This window comes from Gossypium hirsutum, chromosome D09 (genome assembly GCF_007990345.1).
Source record: "Gossypium hirsutum isolate 1008001.06 chromosome D09, Gossypium_hirsutum_v2.1, whole genome shotgun sequence".
Taxonomy (NCBI): domain Eukaryota; kingdom Viridiplantae; phylum Streptophyta; class Magnoliopsida; order Malvales; family Malvaceae; genus Gossypium; species Gossypium hirsutum.
Window position 1 is genome coordinate 42,116,285 of NC_053445.1, and position 22,728 is coordinate 42,139,012.

The 22,728-nt window shown below is 31.9% G+C and overlaps 2 protein-coding genes, 1 long non-coding RNA gene and 1 other non-coding gene across 5 annotated transcripts; 1 reads left to right on the plus strand and 3 right to left on the minus strand.

The window, feature by feature from the left end:
* Nucleotides 1-324: 324 nt before the first annotated feature.
* On the minus strand, nucleotides 325-1,082 carry LOC121220904 (uncharacterized). Its single transcript, XR_005918161.1, has 2 exons — nucleotides 773-1,082; nucleotides 325-592 (listed from the first exon to the last, which is right to left on the minus strand). It is a non-coding gene; the product is annotated as an uncharacterized lncRNA (long non-coding RNA).
* Nucleotides 1,083-1,928: 846 nt separating this feature from the next.
* Nucleotides 1,929-5,146, plus strand: LOC107891268 (FT-interacting protein 1). Its single transcript, XM_041100718.1, has 3 exons — nucleotides 1,929-2,385; nucleotides 2,516-2,550; nucleotides 2,642-5,146. The coding sequence occupies exon 3, from the start codon at nucleotides 2,675-2,677 to the stop codon at nucleotides 5,042-5,044; it is 2,370 nt and encodes a 789-aa protein (XP_040956652.1). The 5' UTR covers nucleotides 1,929-2,385; nucleotides 2,516-2,550; nucleotides 2,642-2,674; the 3' UTR covers nucleotides 5,045-5,146.
* A 1,893-nt stretch (nucleotides 5,147-7,039) lies between these two features.
* Nucleotides 7,040-7,112, minus strand: TRNAK-UUU (transfer RNA lysine (anticodon UUU)). The gene has a single exon. It is a non-coding gene; the product is annotated as a tRNA-Lys (tRNA).
* Nucleotides 7,113-8,852: 1,740 nt separating this feature from the next.
* Nucleotides 8,853-14,616, minus strand: LOC107891267 (bZIP transcription factor TGA10). Of its 2 annotated transcripts, none has more exons than XM_041100719.1 (11): nucleotides 14,154-14,616; nucleotides 13,892-13,995; nucleotides 13,284-13,363; nucleotides 13,038-13,166; nucleotides 12,815-12,883; nucleotides 12,667-12,726; nucleotides 12,497-12,574; nucleotides 12,328-12,403; nucleotides 11,952-12,223; nucleotides 11,410-11,649; nucleotides 8,853-9,788 (listed from the first exon to the last, which is right to left on the minus strand). In XM_041100719.1, exons 1-11 carry the CDS (start codon nucleotides 14,345-14,347, stop codon nucleotides 9,636-9,638), a joined length of 1,455 nt encoding a protein of 484 aa, XP_040956653.1. In that variant the 5' UTR covers nucleotides 14,348-14,616; the 3' UTR covers nucleotides 8,853-9,635. The 2 variants fall into 2 exon arrangements, with proteins under 2 accessions (XP_040956653.1, XP_016671492.1); XM_016816003.2 differs by having other exon boundaries at nucleotides 13,284-13,378.
* Nucleotides 14,617-22,728: the final 8,112 nt, after the last annotated feature.

Genomic DNA, 22,728 nt, shown 5'->3' on the forward strand with positions numbered 1-22,728 from the left:
AAAACCCAAGTCGACTTCGTTTTTCATAAAAAAAAATGGTGTCAACATTTGGAAAGCTTGAGTTGGGGTCTATTTTGATTGTTAAATTAGGTACATTGGCTGGTTAATGTAGTTAGTGCATATTAAAACTTCGTACACTGTTAAGTTAGAACATTACGGATTGAAGTTAGGACCATTACAAGTAATCGAGTTAAGTGCACTATTTTGAAAATAATTTAGATGTTTTTTATTTACAAAACACATATTTTAGGCTTTTTTTTTAAATGTAAAATATGCATATTTGGATTTTTTTTATGTTAAAACTGAGTATTTGAAAGGCCTTCATTCAATTGTAAAAAAAAAAACGTATTTCATTAAATGGTAGCAAACAAATTACATCACATAGCAATGAAGAATTATTACATTTGGATCACTTTTGAAATAATTCCTTTGCATGCAATATTTTGCAACTCATCACCAAATAGGAACTCCAATAGCTTAAAAATCCCAATCCACAACTTTCTATCGTCGGTCAACACAAATTTTCACGCATTAAATTATCCTTTTGTCTCAGCAATTTCTCCAACACAATTTGACTCCACCCATCAAAATACTTAACAAATTAAAGACTAAATTAGAAAAAAAATTAACAATGAGCACTAAATTTAACAACTGATAAACTTAATGAAAAATAATCTTAATCCTAATAAAATTAAACATTACAATTACGTCTTTAAATTTTGAGTATCTGTAAAACATATTGAAGCCCTCAAACCATATACAACACCCTTACCTGACTCATAGATTTTGAGTTTTGCAAAAGAAAAAAGATATCGATGGAGCTTCAGGTTTAACTTGGTGTGAAATGATTTAGAGCTTTGAAATAAGGAAGGCAAGAAAAGAGTAGAGATGGTCACGATGGAGAATAGTTTTAAGAACAAAAAAGGATGGGAAAGCTAGATATGAAAGGGTTTTAAGGACCCAAAATCATAAATTAATTTATTTCTAAAATTTTAATAAACAAATACATAGATATCTAATATATTTAATCAAATATCCACGTATCACCTATTTATTGGCTCACCATGCCACCTCAAAAAAAAATTAAATTATTGAAACAATATGTGTAACCTAAGGTATCACATTGCTCTAAAAACAACTGTGAAGCTAAAGATAAACAATGAAGCAACGCGAAGTGGCACCAAATTCTCTGCCAGTGGAAATAAAAGAAAAACAATTAAAGATTGGAATAAAGATGGAGAATAAAAATGCAAAAGCATCTTTGTACGAAAGGTCATATACCCTTAAGCTTTTTGCTTCACTTTTATTTATTTACTTGTAATTTTTGCTTTAATTAAGCTCTCATCAGTCATCACATTGCTTTTTTAGCTCACTGAAGTCATCTGTTTTGCAATCTTTACTTTTACCCTTAGCCTGCGTTTCAGAAACAATCAGGAGCCAATTGCAAAGTGGTGCAACTCGGATGGTAGAAATATTCCAACCGCATCTCATTCATCTTCTATCAAATGACTAAAATTGAAAAAATTTGCGAAGTTCCAAATTTATGTAAGTAATAAAAGTTCAAAGATTAAATTAAAAAAAATTACGATTAAATATTACTTTAATCCTTAAATAAAATTTAAGACACAAGTTCAAGTATATATATACTTGAATCCGAGGTTAAAAAAAAAAAAAGGCCTCGCCTCGCCTCCATCTCTATATGCAGCTAAGGTAAAATGGGTAGGAGGCCCGTGTCATGGCAGACTTAATGGGTTAAATAAGCTTTTATTATTTGCTTTTGCAGTTTGACAAAATGTTAAGAAAGCTTAAAGAATCTATAAAAGTGAGGATCAAAGGCACTTAGTTTGAGGCTTATATATTAAAAATGCTATAAAGGTTATCTTTGTCTAACCAAGTGGGGCATCAACTCTCCTTTGCTGCTTCCTGGAATTCTAGGAACCAAAGTCACTATCTATTTTTTTTTATTCTGTTCTGTTTTAATATGTTCTCAGATGAAGTAATTATGGAGTTTGGATGGTCATGATTTATGGTTTCTAATGCCTTTTCCCCTCCTCAATTAATATTTATTTCCACCTTCATCAGTCGTTTTGCGTACCCTTTTTTTTCTTCTTCTTTGAAAATAAATGATTCTTTTTCTTAACATTAAAGCAGCAGCTGGAGAAACTTTTCTGGAAGTTGGGTTGGAAATAGCTAAAGAGGTCTTAACAGAGTATCTGAAACCCTTCGAAACCAGAAGCTCCAAAGGGTCCCAAAGTGCCTCCAAAACTTTCTTGGGAAGATAAGAAGAATCCATTGTTTGAATACAACTATACAAAGTCAATAAAGGAGTGACAATTATGAACGATTCCAATTACTAAAGTAGTGGCTTTCTTCTTGTATGCCATGGTGAGAGTTATTCAACTTTAGAATCCATATTTTTATGTAGCTTTGATTAACTGTTTTGCTGTCTTAAAGTAAAAAGAAATCCCTTCTAACTTTTTTTTTTATTATTTCGTTTTTGGTGCTAATGTTTCAGCTTCAGCTATTAAAGGATTTAAAGCTACAATACAGGTATACTGATACAAACTACAAAGCAACTCATTGTACTTCATTTAGCACCTTTTGAGGGTTCCTAAGCTTTCAAGCAACAAAATTTCGTTAGGATAAGAGGTGAGTTAGAAGAAGTCTGTCATCAATGAATCCAGCGGCTGCTGCTAACCAGAAAGAAGAGTTCAAATTGAAGGACACAAAACCGCAGCTCGGGGAACGATGGCCTCATGGAGGAACACGCGGCGGAGGTGGTTGGATTAGCAGTGAACGAGCAACAAGCACATATGACCTTGTTGAGCAGATGTTTTATCTTTATGTCAGGGTTGTTAAAGCCAAAGATTTGCCCACTAATCCTGTTACCGGAACCATCGATCCTTATGTCGAAGTGAAGCTGGGGAATTATAAAGGAAAAACACAGCATTTCGAGAAGAAACCGAACCCGGAATGGCACCAAGTGTTTGCATTCTCCAAGGAGAAGATACAGTCTTCAATTCTAGAGGTGTTTGTAAGAGACAGAGAGATGGTTGGCAGGGATGATTACATAGGAAGGGTCATCTTCGACATGAATGAAGTGCCTACAAGGGTTCCACCTGATAGTCCTTTGGCACCACAATGGTATCGATTAGAAGACCGTCGAGGGGAAAGCAAGGTGAGAGGGGAGGTTATGCTTGCGGTGTGGATGGGAACACAAGCAGATGAAGCATTTCCAGATGCTTGGCATACAGATGCTAGCTCAGTTCAAGGAGAGGGTGTTTTCAACATCCGATCAAAGGTTTATGTATCTCCAAAACTATGGTACCTTAGAGTGAACGTTATTGAAGCTCAGGATGTCGAGCCACATGATAAAAGCCAATTACCACAGGCTTTTGTTAAGGCTCAAGTTGGAAATCAAATACTTAAAACCAAGGTATGTCCTCAGAAGACACTGAATCCCATGTGGAATGAAGATTTGATATTCGTAGCAGCTGAGCCTTTCGAAGAGCAACTGTATCTAACAGTTGAAAATAAAGTCACCTCTGCAAAAGATGAAGTTATGGGGAGGATAATCTTGCCCCTCCACATCTTTGAAAGGCGGTTGGATCATCGAGCGGTTCATTCAAAATGGTTCAATCTTGAGAAGTTCGGATTTGGTGCGCTGGAGGGAGACAAGAGGCATGAACTCAAATTTTCAAGTAGGATTCACCTTAGAGTCTGTCTTGAAGGAGCTTACCATGTGCTGGATGAATCAACCATGTACATAAGTGACCAAAGGCCAACTGCTAGGCAGCTTTGGAAGAACCCAATTGGAATCCTGGAGGTGGGCATCTTAAGTGCTCAAGGGCTTCAACCAATGAAGAACAAAGAAGGGAAAGGAAGCACAGATGCTTACTGTGTGGCTAAATACGGGCAGAAGTGGGTGCGAACCCGAACCATAATCGAAAGCTTAAATCCTAAATGGAATGAGCAATATACATGGGAGGTGTACGACCCTTGCACGGTGATCACGTTGGGAGTTTTCGATAACAACCACTTGGGTGGCAGTGGAGGTAAAAATGATTCTCGAATCGGCAAGGTAAGAATTCGGCTATCAACACTGGAAACAGATAAGATTTATACCCACTCTTACCCTCTTCTCGTCCTACAACCATCTGGATTGAAGAAAATGGGGGAGCTTCAGTTAGCAGTTAGATTCACATGCCTCTCTCTTGCAAATATGATCTACCTCTATTCGCATCCCTTGCTACCAAAAATGCATTACTTGCATCCTTTCACTGTAAACCAGTTAGACAGCCTAAGATATCAGGCCATGAACATTGTGGCGGTGAGGCTTGGCCGAGCGGAGCCACCGTTGAGGAAAGAGGCGGTGGAGTATATGTTGGATGTGGATTCCCACATGTGGAGCATGAGAAGAAGCAAAGCTAACTTCTTCAGGATTGTATCACTGTTTTCGGGTGTGATCGCTATGAGCAAGTGGCTTGGTGAGGTTTGCCAGTGGAAAAATCCTATCACCACAATTCTAGTGCATGTTCTGTTTTTCATATTGATATGCTACCCTGAATTAATCCTCCCCACCATGTTCTTATACATGTTCCTTATCGGGGTTTGGAATTACCGATACCGGCCGAGGCATCCTCCTCACATGGACACCAAGCTTTCATGGGCAGAAGTAGCTCACCCCGACGAACTCGATGAAGAGTTTGATACTTTCCCGACATCGAAAGCTCAAGATGTAATCAGGATGAGATATGATAGGCTTAGGAGTGTGGCAGGAAGAATTCAAACAGTGGTGGGAGACATGGCAACCCAGGGCGAGAGATTTTTAGCTCTACTCAGTTGGAGAGACCCCAGGGCAACCAGCCTATTTGTTCTATTTTGCCTCGTTGCAGCAGTGGCACTGTATGTGACACCATTTAAGATCATGGCTTTGGTTGCAGGCTTGTATTGGCTTCGCCATCCCAGATTCCGCAGCAAACTACCATCGGTACCCAGCAATTTCTTCCGGAGATTGCCCTCTCGAGCTGATAGCATGCTTTGAAAATTGTTGTTACCATTATACTCTTCTCTTTTTTTACTCTCTTTCGGATTTCTTTCATTGTCTTTCCAATAAAGTTAAATTAAGGGGCTATGTTCTACTGGATTTTCTTTTGGATTGAGTCATGAACAAATTTGCCAACAAACATTCAATACAAATAAGAAGCAGTAAGATATGTTCTAAAATTGGTTTAAATAGATAAAATTATTATAAATATGCATGTCTGAAATTCTCCCTTTTTCATTAACTTTCCCAGCTATGTAGGAATTTGATTGGTATAATAGTTGATGTCCTATTTGGTTAGCCCTTTTCTCTATTGTCTTTTCCTATTCAAGATATTTGACCCAACCCAATACATTTCTCCTTGCTCTTTTAATCTTCTTTACTAATTTTTCTTTGAATTTATCCAAAATGATAAGCATGTTAATGTCGGATTTACGAATCAAAAATAAAAAATGCCAGTGCTTCAAAGGGTTATCTGCTCAAATTCTTCCCTCAATTTCTTTTGTTGATTCACTAAATATTAGATTTTGTTTCGTAACAAGATTATAAGAACATTACAAGTAGAATATAAAATTTTTTTATTTAATTTTTTTGGCTAGAATATAATATTCAAGTATTTGGTTAAAAGCACATTTTATTCGATTGTACTTATTATAGAATTTGTTTTTTTTTAAACATATTTTGTTCATTTAATATTTTTTAGTCTCAATTTTTATAAAACTATGGTAAATTATTACAATTCTTACTTTCTATTACAATTTATATATTAATAAGTAATTATATTGTGTTGAAATGAATTGATAGATCATAATTATAATAATTCATGAAGAAGTAGTTGCAACACCAACCATAATTATATTTATAACTATAATTAATATATTAATAAATAGATTATTAAATAAAATATAATGATTATAATTGTAATGTATGATATCTATTGGTTCACTATTAAGAAAAAGAAAGTTTTTATTTTTAATTAGTCTTAAACTTCATTTAAAAAAAAGCTTAAATTAATTAGAATAATAAAAACAAAAGGTAAATTGGTTTAAAGTTTAAGATTACACCCATCATCTGAAATTACCTAGGAATGGGTTGTATTGAGATTACACCTTATATTACGACCGTAATTTGAAATTACGGGATGGTCGGAATGTTAAAATTCAAACACTATAATCTTAATTTTGGAATGCTACATTCGGTGAACTAAACGCCCCCTTAATGTCATTTTGTTTTTTTGTTTTTTTACAATATATGTGAAAATGACCCGTAGACTTTTAAATAGCTCATCAGTTATATATTAGCAATAAATTTTAAAGATTAAGAAATTGAAATGAATTTTTTTTTTACTATTAAAACTCAAAATATTACAAAGGAGAGGAAGTATATAATAATCCGATATTTATATGACTTGTTTTGTGTAATAATGTAGTCTGAAATTAACAATGTGAAGTGATGGTTGATAAAACAATTTTTGTGAGTTGACACCGATGATATGGTAGAATTTTGGAGTTTGCAGGTTAAAGTGAATTAGGGGTTAAGGGATTCAAACCAAAAATACATGACCTCCAGTAGTTTTAGGTTTAACCATAAAAATTCCTTATATTGTTTTTTTTCACTTAAATATTTAAAGATTCTTTTATTTATAAAAGCGGTATTTAGATTATCAAATTTTATTTTATGTTATCTTGGATAAGAATTATTGTTATTTTATGTTCTTGGACGAAATTGATAGTTAATGTACTATTTTTGGCCAAAAAATTTAAATGATAAAAGTGATATTGTTGGAGGGTTAAATTTGCATTTAAGGCCTATTTTTATAAAAGATGACTTTTATGTTATGAAATAAACAAATATTTTTAAGGTTGTTTGTTTGACGTTTTGCAGAATGTGTAAGGGAAAAAGGGATTGTATCACCCTGCTTCAGGGAAGGGGGGGAATAGATTAAGCCAATATGAAGTACAAAAATATAGGCCTAAGAAACAAAGATTAAGAAAACGCCGTCTGTGGGAATCGAACCCACGACCACATGGTTAAAAGCCATGCGCTCTACCGGCTGAGCTAAGACGGCTTCACAATCTACCTCTTAAACCTTTGTGAGATCCTATTGCTGGCGTATAAGATATTTTCTTGGTTTTTTTTACCTCAACTAACTAATGTTGTAAAATTTTTTTAAGAAAGAAATTGTAGTAAATATCTTTATTTTTTTTGACCCCAATTATTTACAACATAATATAAATTAATTATTGCTAAATATAGGTTTATTTTAGATAAAATATTATTGTAAGAAGTTATTATTGTATTAAAAAGAGAGATCCAAAATTATTCTTTGAAATGGGAAATGCATAAACATATATGAAACCATTTAAAAACTTCCATCTAATATTCAAAATTGAATTTATTTATTTTTATTGCAAAAGGAGGCTTAATACGCCTCAAACAATATGGGTGGGGAGTCCAATATCCCTCAACAAAATGTAATGACTTGTTAGAAAATCACATTCTTTTTAATATTTAACATAATTCATTTTAAATAATTATTCTCGTGTTTCTATTTTGGTTATTCAATTTTAAAATATTTAAAATTTAGTTTTACGAAAAGCTTTTTTTAAACTGGTGTAATAACATATTTAATCATCAATTCTTACATATTCTATCAATTTGATCCTAATTCTAAATAATTCAATAAATTTAACCCTTCACATTTACAACCTCTATCAATTTGATCATTAAGCTTCCTAACTAAAGCTGAAAACCTTTTAAAACAAAAAAGAAAAGAAAAAAACCTCTCAACTACAAATTAATAATATAATTTAAATTACTCCTCTAATTTAAAATGAATTTTATATATTAATAAACCATATTTTAAAAAGTAGTTATATGTTGAATTGTTAATATAATTTAAATTACTTCAAATGGCTCTAATTTTTCAAAAAAAATTAGTTTAGTTAATGAACTACTTTTACATATTTTTTAATCTTTCATCAGAATTTTATAAATATATTTAAAGAAAGAAAGATGAGCAGAAAGAATCCATGTCCATGAACAAATCGGCAAAATCACTACAAATTGGGTAAATATAAGTATATTATTAATTTGAGATCAGATTTTTTTTGGTGTTTGATAATTTATAGACGTGAGATATTTGTGTTGGTGGTTTTTGTTCTCCTTTGCACTTAAGGATTTCGTTACAGTGTTCGATTTAAGATCAAGACGTTTATGGGTCGTTTTTCATTAATATCGTCTAGTGCTGGGATATAATTATGTTGTTGTCTTTAGCAATATTCTTCATGTTTGCGTGGTATTTGTATTTTCTTTTCTCTATTTTAATAAAATTTCTTTTGATGAGAAAAAATAAAATGGCAGCTCAAATAGCAGCGAAGTTTATATTACTATTTGATTAATATTATTAAGAGTAATTAAAAATAATTTCTCTGCCCTTTCTTAAACACTAAATTTAACTAGTTTTTATTTTTAATATATCCATTTAATAATAATTGTCTTTGTTGAAGAAAAAGAAAGCTTTATGTAGACATATATCAAGGAATCAATTTTGTGATTGCAAGAGTGAAGCCATGAAGCTTGTAGAAGATGAACATAAGCAAAAGACTGCAATGGAGTTACTTTAACAATATTTGGCTTGCAATTCAAACATCAAGCAGAGAAAGAGACAAAAAACCAGAGGAGGGCAGCTCTTTTAGCAGAGGACAAAAATTCAAGTTGGTTTATTGAAAGGTAAAAAAAAACACACACACACACACTTAAAAGTAAGAGGTCCTTAAGCTGCAATTTCTTTTTTCTTCTTCTTTTACTTTATGCCCCTTTCCTCGTTCGGCTGTTGCTTCCCCTGTCCCGGCACCATCCTATTCCGGCCAGCTGCCCCACTCACCGCCGCTGCTACCAAGTGATTAATCGAATTGATTCATTTAGGGACAAGTTATCGAGTTTTGCCGTCAAGACGTTCAAGTAAAAACATTAATATAAATTGAGTTTAGGCACGTGTGGAAGTTTTACTGGTAGGCCATAAAGAGAGACACGGTGGAGGGGGCGGAAGGTTTTTACACGCATTGTAAAATTATTATCCAAAGGATGTACGACATTTATTCCCTGTCTCAGTAAAAATGTGACACTGATATTTCCAAGGTCAAATTTTTTTAACTTTTTCGTCTTAATTATTTTAATTACTTAAATTTTATAAAAACATTAAGATGAAAGTTAAATTTGTATGATTCAACACTCGGCATCTCCTTTTTCCTCTTAAAACAAGTTAATTTAGTGTTTGTCATAATAAACGCAAAAATACTGCACAAAATAAATCAGAAAACACCCAACTCTTTTTCTCTGTTCTCAATGCCCTTTTCTTCTTCTTAACCTGTTCCATCTCTTTCTAATAAGTCAGAAATGGCTGCAAAATCATTGTTTTTTTTCCTTTTCCGGAAATTCTTGTCAAGAAAAATCAGTATCATATGAGAGAGATTTCTATTTCTTTAATTTAAATTTGAATCTATTCTTAACTATTAGTCTATCTATACATCTCTCTATGTAGAAAGGGGAAAATATGACAATAATAATTTTAATTAAAATAGCTAGGGTTTTATTGGTCTTGTCGAGGTCGAGCCAACCAGAGAGAGCTCAAGGCTCTTAGGCGATGGAAGTACTCGGCGATCGCCAACAAACATCTTGCAGCTTGACGGATCGTCAGGATTTGATGTAATCGAAGTATGGCTTGATGTCTCAGATTATCCGCCTGTAAGTTTTTTCAAACATATTTCTTAAAAGTAAATTATTGGAAATATATATGCTAAAATAGGAAAAAAAAATTTAGGTATTATCTGTATCAATGAAAAAAAGTTCAATTTTATAAAGTTTTTATATAATTGTAAAGAAAAAAAATTACATGTTACGTAGTCAATAACTTGAAAGGTAACATTAAGACTAAACATGTATTAACTTGACTTTGAGGGTAGAATTGAAGATAAATTTGCTTACTTAAACTTCACATTGGCTATCAACCCCTGACTTTGTGGCACCATGGGTGTTTTGATTGTCAAAATGGGAAATTAAGGAATAGAGAGGTTGAAAAAAGGAATAATTTAGGGCATTTTCATTTTCTTAGTTCAAATTACTTGTGGGGTATGGTTTCTACTTACCTTGTCTAGAAGGGTTTTGACATATAAGTAAAAGATAATTCCAAGGTGATCATATTTGAAACCTTCACTTAATACTTGTTTAATTTCATTTTAATTTCTACCCTTGGTTCAAAGAAACGTAATGATGGTAACTACTTACCTAGAGAGACCTGAAAATTTAAGGGTAGCCATAAGTCAGCTTAGGAATATAAAAATGTGGTCAATTAACTAGGCTTTCAATGAACATGTTGTCCTGTAGGTGAACATCTTGCTTAGACAATTGACTTTAAGGGGTCCTAAATTGTTTAGGATTTAACGTTTTCTTTTCCTAGTGATGGACCGATAATTTCAAAGGGCCTACAACCCCACCTATCCTAAATCTTCAAAATGTTGAACAAGAAATACCCTAATCCCAGAATTACCATAACTCTAAGTTCACTGTGAGCAAAGGATGGACGGGTGTGGGGATGTGGGAGAGTAGAGTCGGCCTGAAATTGAAAGAATAGTCAAAAAGGATGTGATGTCTTTAAGTCAAACGGTTACGACTATGACATCAACATACGGGCACGAGGTATCACTTTTGAAGTTTGATGTCGATATCTATATACATTACTTACCAGAGGAAAGAGAAAGCACTTGAAAATGCAAATATTCTTTTGACTTGGTTATAGCTTTTTCGTATTTATACTGCCCATCAGGTGACAAGTTCATTATTGTCGACAAATTGCCATGCTTGCTTTAGGCACACCCATTGTTACAATTCCTAGGCTAAATGAAATAGAGTTTGATTCTTCTACTGCAAGTGATTTAAGTCTTGAATGGCATGCCATAAACATATACTAGTCTGTTGCAGATACTTGGATAGGGAAACTTCCTAAATCAGACAAGCTGAGTTCTTTTTAGATGGTCCTTAGATGGCATGGGAAGTTTAAAACCTAAAAGACTACGTACTACATGCAGATGTCACTTTCATAGAAATGCATGAAACGATCCAGTCATCTTATGTGGATAATAGCTTTGTTAATGGAACCGCCACATCAGCATGAGGAGACATGGATGGAGTAATTTCATGGAAAGCATGAGGGGGGAGGGGTTAGGTTTAACCAGATTTTTTCCCACACATATATTGATGATCCTGAATTCATCATCATTGATGAGGCTTGGGGGGTCCACAAGCACAGAGAAAATCAAACCATAATAATATCATAGTAGTAGGAGTATATAAGATGGAGTGCATACCTGTCTAACAAAACCTTCAATGGTGGAGAGCTTGTTGATGGCGACAGCCATTTGGCCCATGTAGTTATTCATATTAGGAGGGCAGCTCAGTGAATCAGATGTTATAATATCAGAAACAGATTGGTTCAGAGCTTCCAAGCCTTGTGTTAGAGCTTCTTCAGCTTCCTGTGTCGACTGCTGCAAGGCACATATCCCCATTATCTGCTGCTCCGTCAGTGGCTCTATCTGATTCAGTATCACCTGAAAATAAAATAATAATAATTAAAAAACACGAGTAATAATAGGGATTTTCTAGGTTTTGCATTCATGCAATTAAAAGCACCACTTGCCTCCTGCTTTGTCTCAAAATATCCTCCCTTTTCACTAATATCCCACATTTTTTTAATGTCCAAGGAAATATATACGGGGAAAGACTTTATAGAGAGAGAGAGGAAAACAAAATAGGTGAAATATAGAGGAAAATGAATATAATTAGTGGGATTGTTCTTAGAGTTTTTACAATAGATGTATGGTAGTGATTAGGATTTAGTGTGTTAAGGTACCTTGATGAGGTCAGATGGGCGAAAACCCCCCATCCACATGAAACATCGTTCAGCGGGAGTCTTCCACATGCCAGAAACAAGGTGAAAGACATCCGTTTTAGCCACCATGCTTTTGAGGTTCATCACTTGGTCCAAGTGTGCTAAACAGTTGTCCACGAAGATACGAAGCTCGTTCTCCGGTAGATGCTCTTGAATTGCTGCCCTAAGCTCGCACATTAGTCGATGATGCTCTTCTAGCCATCTTGTATACTCCATGTCAAACAAGGCAGCATCTGAACCATATAAATTTCAGTTGATATATATATATAGCCATTAAAAACTCAAAAAGAAGCAAGAGAGAGAGAGAGAGAGAGCATTTTATTTTTAGTATAGAAACCTGGGCTTATGTTGTTAATACCAACAGGAAGACCTTGGTCTCCTCCTATGATATTGCCACCACCGAAAAACATGCCCTAAACAGTAAAACAGGATCTTCAAAGTTATACTCAAATATATATAGGGACAAACCATATGTATATATAAAAGGTATAAGGGAGATGTCTCACTTGAGTTCTTGCTCTTTGAAGTTCTTGTTCCAGTTGGGTTAGCCTGATCCTACTTGATTCTAATTGCTGAACATACGCCTGTGAAAATACAAGAACCCCAACGTCACCCCATCGTCAAAACTTGTTTAAAAGAGAGAAAAATGATCAATTTTTTTCTTTTATGGGCTGACCTTTTTTCTTAGCCTGCTTTTCCTTGCTGCTTCTCTATTCTGAGCAAGTCTCCTCAATGTCTACTCGGAAATTGTCCAAACAAATTACATAACAAAAAAAAAGTCCTTCAAAGGGGGGAATATATATATATATAGTGAAGGAATTCACCTTAGGATCTGGTGTTTTGGGTCCTTCTTGCTCTGAACTTGATGTTGGCCCTTTACGATTCCTCTCACTCTGCCAAAATAAAACTTGCATTTTTCAAAACATGGGAATCTCTTTTTTTTTTCTCGTTAAGTTGATGAATGCATCATGTTTCGGTTTCCTGATTTAAATATAGAAAAAATATATAATAATTTGGTTTTTTATATTCAGAGTTAGCCTATGATACCTTGACAGCTTTAACAGGTGGATGGGGTGCAGAAGATAAAGTATCATTTCTGGCGTTGGCCAACTCCATGGACGACTCTGATGGTCTCTTTGAACCACTAGTTGCTGGTGAAACCAATCCTGTATTTGTCTACCAAATACAGAATATATACATAAAATAACACACCCAGACATAGAAAATTATTATTTTAAAATACTTGCACCAGCATAACTCTAAATCTCAATATGAATAAATAATATGTTTCACCTTGGTTGACGATGGCGGCTCAACGTGCATAGGCTGAGAAGGGAAAATGTTCAAAGTCGGAGGCCTCATTCCAGAGTTATCTGCGTATATAAATTCTGGTAACCATTAACTCTCAACAGGAAAGTTTCGAAGAAAGGGAAGGCAGACAAACCGGCAACACAAGTATGAATATATTAAACAAAACATAGGGATCCTCAAGCATTATTTGTAGCTTTATTCCATCAAAAACAGAAGAAAAAAAAAACCATATCCCCACATATACACTTTTCAGTACAACGTGGAAGGACTTTTTTCAAGGGATTCATTATCACAGAGTTGTTTGTTACTGTTGTCCAATTCAGACACTCATATCATGTTAGAAAATAAAATAAGAAGTTGAAAATATCTTTCTTTCTTCTGAAATGATCTGGTCAAAGAAAGTACTGGCAGATTAAACCTGTTGAATAGCTAACATGCTTTTCCTGTGACCAAAACAGGCCTGTTCCAAAAGAATCTTCTTAACAGAAAAGAGAGAAGATTAAGAAAGAGGAAGGAAAAGAAAACTCCTATATTTTTTGAACTGAACAAACAGAGAGGGGGTGAAAGAGAAAACTTGGGAGAAGACTCACTTCTTTGGTCTTGAACAGTTGAAGTGTCTTGTCCATCAAGATACAGAAAAAGGGCTTGATCTAATTCACCCAAATCATATGCTCCACTATCTTTGCTGCTGCTGCTGCTCACCCCCAAAAAGAACACAGGAAACAGGAATGAAATTTTCAAAAACTTAACATCTCCATCAAGAAAATGAATGAAAAAGAAAAAAAAAAAAAGAAGGTTGAGTTGGTTGTGAGTTTGGGTTTGTATAGTTTTTGCACTGTAAAAGAAATTTACATGAAGTTCCCCGGGATGGAAGATGATGAGGACGATTGCATCATAGCATAAGGAATCTGGTTTAGATGAGGTTGATTATGCTCCTGTATTTGATGCTGATGATGTTGTTGTTGCTGCTGCTGATGATGATTATTTTGTTGGTGGTGTTGTAGCTGGATAGAGTGGTTCATGTAATTGCCTCTACTGGTAGCCATGAAAACAAACACCAACCCCAAACCCAAGCCTAAGCTAAACTTCGAGCTCTTGGATTCACCATTAATGGCAAAACTACCTTCCTTTAATTCCTTTGTAAATCATTTGTTCCACCTCCATCACCATCTAAATACTCATGAGAAAGAAAAGAGAAAAAAAAAAGAAAAAGGGAAGAATAGAGTCGGTTATAATCTGAAAGAAAAGATGAGATTTTCTTTTTGGTAGTATGAGAGACTCAGAGAGAAACAAAAACAAAGAAAAAAAATGGTATTGAATGCACAGAAACTAAAGACAAAACCTTTATATATATCTTATTTCAAAAAAAAAAAAAACCTTTATGTATATCTCTCTAAACTATTATGACTATTTTTCCAGGAAAAATACAATATTTTCAGATAAAGCGGTCCTTTTGTAAAATACCTGATAAACGAAAAATAGAAATATGAAAAAGTAAATAAATTTTAATAATTTGACTTAATTTAATTAAAAGGTTATAAAAAATAAATTTATAAAATTACAATTTTAACTGTAAAATTAGCTTGTCTTTTTTTATATTTTTATCAAATCTTAAAAAGTCACTCATGTAGAACTTTAGGAAATAAATTTTAAAATCTTCATATAATTTTTAATAAATGTATATTAAATATATTCTTTTATCCATGTGGTGTAGCACTCATATTTATTTAATATTTAAATATTTCATTTATTTATTTGAGGGAAACCGCTTAAAGAGAGTTAAGACTTACTTGATTGAGTTTCCAATAATGCCTATAATGACCTTATGAGAAATCTTATATTTACAATTGACATTTTCATGCAAACTTACACGTAGATGTTGTGGTGGCGGCTCTCCTCTCCTCCAAAGCCTTTTTAGCCCTATTTTCTACATACATGTTTGTTTATATATTCTTTTGGTAAAATACTTATAACCTGTTTATATTCTCTACATACAGAAAATTTCTATTGCTTAAATTTATAATATACCTATCATTTGTATCTGCAATATCATTCTCAGGCACGCTTAATGGCTTGTAAATGTCAGATCACCGAGATTCGCAAGGTTTTCTTTTTTGGTAAAACTTGGGTAGCTTTTTTGTTCTTATATAAGTTTAGCCTTGAATAGGTCCGAGTCGACACGCTACCTTATTTTACTTTTTCTTTTTCAATATAATAGATTTCATACGAGGATACTACTGTCGAACAATCAAGAGATAGGAGAAGGGACTTTGAAAATAAATGTCCCAAAACTTAACCCCCAACAAAAACAAACCTTAGCCCCTAAAACAACATGTGGGGTCGAGATTATAGTAGGTTTAATTATGGTCCCGGTTAATACTTCAAATTTAAAAGTTTGCTCGAAATTTAGGACAGATGAGTAAAAATATTAAGTTCAAAAAATGAATTTTGCTAAAAAAAAGATTAGGTCAGTTTAAAATATGGGTCGAGATGAAGTTTAAAAAATGTTAAGATGACTATTTATAAAATTGTAATAAATAAAAAACATTATATTATTAAACATTAAATTAATAATAAAATATTTTTTATTTTTTAAAAAATTAATATGGATGGCCTGAAATGGGCTTGGATTAACTATTTACAAATATAAATGGGTTTGAATAAAATTTTAGGCTCATATTTCAGGTCAAGTCGAGCTTGGATAAGCATAAAGTATGTTAATGGCACAACTTATGTTTGTGGAAATTGAAAGTGCGAAAGAATATCTTATGTTTGTGGAAAAACATTTCTATTCTTCAAACAAATCATTTATTAGTACTTTAATGGCACAACTTACAACTACGAAATTTGATGGAACAAGGGAAATACAAGAACATATCATCGAGATGACTAATATTGTGACAAGTTTAAAACCTTACGTGATGGTGCTGGATGACTCTTTCTTAGTGCAATTCATTTTGAACTCACTACCTTTGAATTTTGAGTAATTTCAAATTAACAATAACACTATTAAAGATGAGTAAGATGTTAAAAAACTAGCTAGTTAGCTTGTTTAAGAGAAAGCAAGATTAAAGAGTCAAGGAAGTCATTCCATCAACGTTAAAGAACTAGCAAAGGACTTAAGGCAAAAACCAATTTAAAAAGAAGAAAAACAAGTCTATCAATGTCTCTAATGCCGAGAAAAAAGAACAAATGGCAGATAAGTGTCGCTTATGTAAAAAAAATAGGACATTATTAAAAAGATTGCCAAAAACACAAAGCTTAGCTTAAAAATAAAGGTAATATTTTATGCTTTTATATGTTTCGAACCAAATTTAATTGAAGTTCCTAATAATACTTATTGGTTTAATTCTATTATTGCTACTCAGATCCATAATCCTTTTCTCACATTTAGTACTAAATTATAAACATTGTAAAAATACAATCTAACATTATAGATATATTCACAATTCAACTACAATCAATCCATAAAAGTACATAACTATACCCTATGAACTTACCTAATATAGTCAGCTAACAAGTTGGATCGTAGGGATTATTCCGTAATTTTTTCCCTTTTTTCTAAATTTTCTCCACTTGGTCTATATAATAATTAAGTTCAATTTATCAAATTCAAATACCTTATAACACTCATATACATGCATATGACCTATTAATTTCATTTTTTTAAAATCCCTAAACTTTTACATTTTACTCAATTTAGTTCTTAAAACCGAAACCACTATAACTTTCACATTTAAACTTTGTTTTTCAATCCATTTTCAATTTCATCCTTATATAACACTATAGAAACATAATTTATAGAAATTCCATATCAAGTTTGACACATTTACATTTTAGTCCTTAAACTCTAAACTAACAAAAAACACTTTACAAATTAGTCCTTAATCGTTACTAAGCTTAAAATTTACCATTAAACATCCAAAAAGCTTCAAAAACAACAATGGTAACTTTTAAAATCTTTGACATTTTTACAAATTAATCTCTAGGCTAACTAACTTAAGTACAACAATCTCAAAAAACATAAAATTTACGAAAAATGGCATTCAAATGACTTACATGCAAGAGGGAGAAGCTTGGTCGAATCTAAACCCTTCTAAAAATGGTGGTTTCGAGGGGAGAAAAGAAAATTAAGGAAGATGATATTATGTTTAATGTTTTAACTTTTTGCTAATATTACTTTAACATAATTTAACATAAAATAATTTAAGAAACAAGCACTAACCGTCACTAATGCTTCATTATGGTCAATTTTCCATATAAAAACTAATAAAAATCAATAGCGATAAATTTTTATGATTTTTACGATTTAGTCTTTGTACCTTAATTGCTAACCGTTCAATAAAATTATCAGACCAAAACTCAGTATATTACTATAATAGACTCATAAATATTAATAAATAATATTTACTAACTTAATTATTGGAGATCAGAGTTCTGAAACTATTATTTTCGATACCACTGAAAAACGAGCTATTACACAAATGACAAAATTAAAATATAAATCTAGACTTGTTGTCAAAGGTTACCCTTTAAGAATTATTAAAGAGACTTTCTTTCCAATCTCTAAGAAAGACTCTTTAAGAATTATTATTTCGTTTATTTCTCGTTATGATTTAAGTTACGCCAAAATGATGTGAAAAATAGTCTTCATAAATGGAGATATTGAGGAAAAAGCTTATGTGGACCAACTTGAAGGTTTCTCAATTGAAGCAAATGTCATATAGTATGTAAATTGAAAAATCCAATATATGAACTTAAGCAAGCTTCACAATTATAGTATATCAAGTTCAATATACCATAAAGCCTTTTAATTTTCAAGAAAACATTGTTGATCAACGTATATATCAAAAGATTATTTGAAGCAAGTTCATTTGCTTAGTTCTATATGTTGATGATATTTTGCTTGTTGTGAATGATTTAGGTATATTGCGTATAGAGTGTTCGATGAACAAATCATGAATAATTCGATTTTTGTTCATTTAAAGCTAGATTAATAAATCATTTAAAACTTGTTTATTGTTTAATTATTATATATTAATCAAATTATTTTTATTGTTTGTGTGTTTATTTTTATTTATTTATAAAATAACTTTTAATATTTATATTTGATTATTTTAGATCTAAAAATTAAGATATATGTTTATTTATTATGCATTTAAAGAACATTTGAAATGGTCTCATGATTACAAATCCATTAACTAAAAGCTTACAATTTAAGACATTTAAGGAATATGCACGTAGAAAGAGTCTTGGTTGTACTAGGGATGATATTTTATGATAATGTGACACTTGAGCTCAATTATTGTGTTTCATATTTATAATATTTGTGTGTACACAATTTATTTGAATTCTTTTAAAAGAGAAAAATATTTATTAAATATTGTTGTGGCCATGATGTTATATGTATATTATTCAAAGACATTATATTAAATTGTAATTGCTTCCATAACTTACATTTGCAATTCACTATAACATGATAATAATGACGGATATTATTTTGCTATGTAGATTAAATGTTTGTGATATTGAATTTGAAGTTTAAGTTTTATTGCACGTGTGTCAAGTAGGAGAACGTAAGTTTTTAGCTCATATTTATAGACTCAATTAAGTTTAAAATAAAGTGGTTCAATTTAAAGTGATTAAGTTAATTACTTTAATAGAAATTAAATCTTATTCGTTTATTCGGTTACTTGATGGACATGTTGAATTAAAAGTTGATCATTATAAATTGATCATCCCTCTACTTATTAGGGTTGCACACATAAAACTAATAAAAAAAGTTTATAACATCCATAATTAAGACTTATGTAACAAAATGAAAACAAATGTTAAGAGAGAGAAATCAATTATCGTGATATTCTTCTTCATCAAATCTAGTGGTCGACTCCAAATTTTCATCATGTGATTCTTTATATTTGTGAAAATCATATTATTCTAAATATCCAAATACTATTAATTATGTAATATTATTTTTTTTATTTGCATAATATCACGATCTTAAAATTTTACACAAGCAACTAAATATTTTTTTAATATTTACATTACAATATATTTAATTATATTGATTAAAAAAACCTACTATAAAAGTTGTCTAAACATGGTTAAGTTTGGGCTAATTTTAATATTAGAATCTAAATATAATCCATCTTATTCTTTTATTCCATTTTTCAAACCTAATATTTTCATATGGTAATATTAGGAGTTTACATATTTAGAAATAAAATTAAATTCAAACCAACTCATTACTTATTAATTAGTTGTTTTCTACTAAATACAACATTCTATATTCTTTATATATTTAAAAATTAGTTCTCGTATTTTTACTTTTAAAATTTTAACCTCTATTTTTAGAATTTAAAAATTTAAATTCAGTTGTTAACATTATTAAAATTCTTATGTTAATTTTACCAGACATTTTAAAATTTAAATACTATTCACTTAATAATCATGTGACAAAAAAGGGTATTGTAATGGACATGAATTTAACAAAGAATTTTAATGATGTTAACAATTCTTAAAATTTATGTTGGCTTTTTAATTAGAATAAAATTTTTAGATTAACTAATGACGTAAATGTTGAGGTATCAAATTATGTTAAATTTTAAATTATAAAAATTAAATCTCAAATTTGAGTATAATATAGATATTGAAATTGAAATTTGACCCTTTTTTATATAATCTAAAGAAATAAAGAGACTAAAATTGAAATTTAACCATTACTATTAATAATGTAAAAAAAGTAACGACACTTGTCAAAGAAAGAAGGCTTTAGGATCTTCCTTTTATATATAATAGTATAAATTATCCATTAAATAATTTAATTTAATAGTGTTTAAAGGAACCCGTTAATAGAACCCCGAGTGTTGGCCTAATGGTTAGGGTGTTTATCATTCCAGGTGTGACTTGGTGTGAATCGCACTAGTTGCGCTGCTGTTAGGACTTTGTCATCCTCTTATAATTCACAAAAAAATAAAAACAACCCGTTAACAATATTCATAACAAAGAAATATACATATTTTTAATTTGCAATTAGGTTAGACATCAAAAGTTTTCTAATAGTTTTCAAACAACCAAATTCATGCGGTGATGATAACTTTGTTAGAATCGGTTACGATATCAACTCAAAGAGGGGTTCTGAATCTGTTGACTCAAGAATCAGTGTTGTCGGTTGAACCAAAAAAAATTGATTGAATCAGACAGTAACTAGAGGTGTTCATGGGCCGGGCGGCCCGGCCCGGCCCGACGGCCCGCCCGAAATATGGGAGGGTTTGGGTAAAAATATAGGCCCGAAATATGGGCTTGGGCAAAAAAACGAGGCCTGATTAAAAAATTGGCCGGGCCTCGGGCACCACTTTTTTGGCCCGGGCCTAGCCCGGCTCGGCCCGAATAATATATATTTTTATTTTTTTATTTTTTTATTTTAAAATACTTTTTTTAATTTTTTTAATTTTAAATTTTTTTAAAATTTTTTTAAAATACTTTTTTAATTTTTTTAATTTTAAAATTTTTTTAAAATACTTTTTAAAATTTTTATTTTTATTTTTAAAATAAATTTTTAGTATTTATTTAAAAAACGGGCCGGGCCGGGCCGGGCTCGGGCTTATGAATTTTTTCTCGGGCCGGCCCGAACCCGGCCCGGCCCATGAACACCTCTAACAGTAACTAGTTGAACCGATTTTTTATTATAATTTTTTAATAATTTTTATTAAGATCGGTTAAACCAATCAGGCCAACAAACTAGTAGCCTGACCAATTCAACCAACAGTCTGGTTCAAAAAACATTGTATAGAACTTAAAAATTTTATCAGTTGTTTAATTTACTTTTGTTAATAAGATGATTAATGATAGACTTGACTTGTTTAAAGGTCGAGTTATCCATCCAATCCTGAATGCCTACCCAAAACTTAGGAGAGTTTGAATAAAAATAGTACGCCCGAAAAATGGGCTTGGGTCAAAAAATTAGGCTTGCTTAAAATATGGGTTGGGTTTGGGCTTTGAATGTTATTTTTCATATATTATGTAATTTATAATCCTTAAAATTTAAATCTATAGTAATATATAATACTATAATGTAAGTTAGTTATATATAAAACATATAAATTTATTAAATTTTAAAATAAAAGCAATATAAATATTTATCTTTTAAAAAATATAAATATAATATAAGCGGGTCTAAAATGGGCTTTGGTTAGCGATCTACAAATATGGATGGGCTTGGGAAAAATTTTAGATCCATATTTCAAGTTGAGTTGGACTTAGGCTAGCATAAATATGTTAATACTATGAATAGGCCCACCCGAATCTGACCTGGCTCAACACATAAACACATTTATGACTAATTTGTGTCTAAGCATAACTAATATAATTTATTATATCACATTAAATTATATAACTAATTAAGACACCGAAAAAAATAATGATATTATGACACATCCATAATATAAGCGAAAAACAGAATCATGTAACAAAAATATTTATAAAAAAATCAATATAAAAACAAATGAGGGAGCTAGAATGATAAAGACATTCAAAATTATAATAGTTAATGTTACCAAACATCCTTAAATTATGACCCTCATTCTAAATTAGTCCCTAAACTTTAAATTATTCTAATTACATCCCTAAACTATTGAAGTTATATCAATTAGGTTCTTTTGTTACTAAAATTGTCAATTTAATTATTAAATGACCCATCAAATCTTATGTGTAACACCCCAAACCCGTCTCCGTTACCAGATTAGGGTTACAGAGCATTACCATGCAAATTCGAACAATAATCATTTAATATTAATTTAATAAACCCATTACAAACCTAGCAAACATATACATTTCGACATTAAATCGGGCCTCCGAGGCCTTAAAAACAATTTAGAAGCAATTCGGAACTAATTTGAAACAAATTAGAAAATTTGGGAAAAAGTGAGAAATTTTGAAAACAAGGGTCACACGGCTGTGTGGCCAAGCCGTGTGACAAAACCCAGATCATGTAACAATCGAACAAAGAGACACACGGCCGTGTCTCAGCCCGTGTCTTAAACTATGTAACTCATTGAGTTAGGTCACGCAACCGTGTCGCAGGTCGTATGCCAAACCGTGTAACTCTCTGACTTGTGACACATGGCCATGTCGCAGGCCATGTGCTAGGCCGTATAACTCACTGACTTGATACACACGGCCATGTCTTAGGCTGTGTGAAATTTACACCAATAATAACAAGTGACACAAGGCCGTGTAGTCAGGCCGTGTGGCAACCCATGTCCCAAGCCGTGTGCTCCATAATTTGACCCTAAAATCAAGCCATTTCAAGACCAAAATATACCCAATCAAACATTCCATTTGTACATACATTCAAAAGACCTAAACACCTTTCAACCACATATAAACATACCATTTCAATCAACCTATTTCACCTAACCAATATGCC

Coding starts and splice junctions, on each gene's coding strand:
- LOC107891268 (XM_041100718.1), top strand. CDS start 2,675: ATGAATCCAGCGGCTGCTGCTAACCAGAAAGAAGAGTTCAAATTGAAG.
- LOC107891267 (XM_016816003.2), bottom strand. CDS start 14,347: ATGGCTACCAGTAGAGGCAATTACATGAACCACTCTATCCAGCTACAA. Junction 12,727..12,814: donor CCAAAACACCAGATCCTAAG/GTGAATTCCTTC, acceptor ATTTCCGAGTAG/ACATTGAGGAGACTTGCTCA. Junction 11,650..11,951: donor GCCCATCTGACCTCATCAAG/GTACCTTAACAC, acceptor TTTTATTTTCAG/GTGATACTGAATCAGATAGA.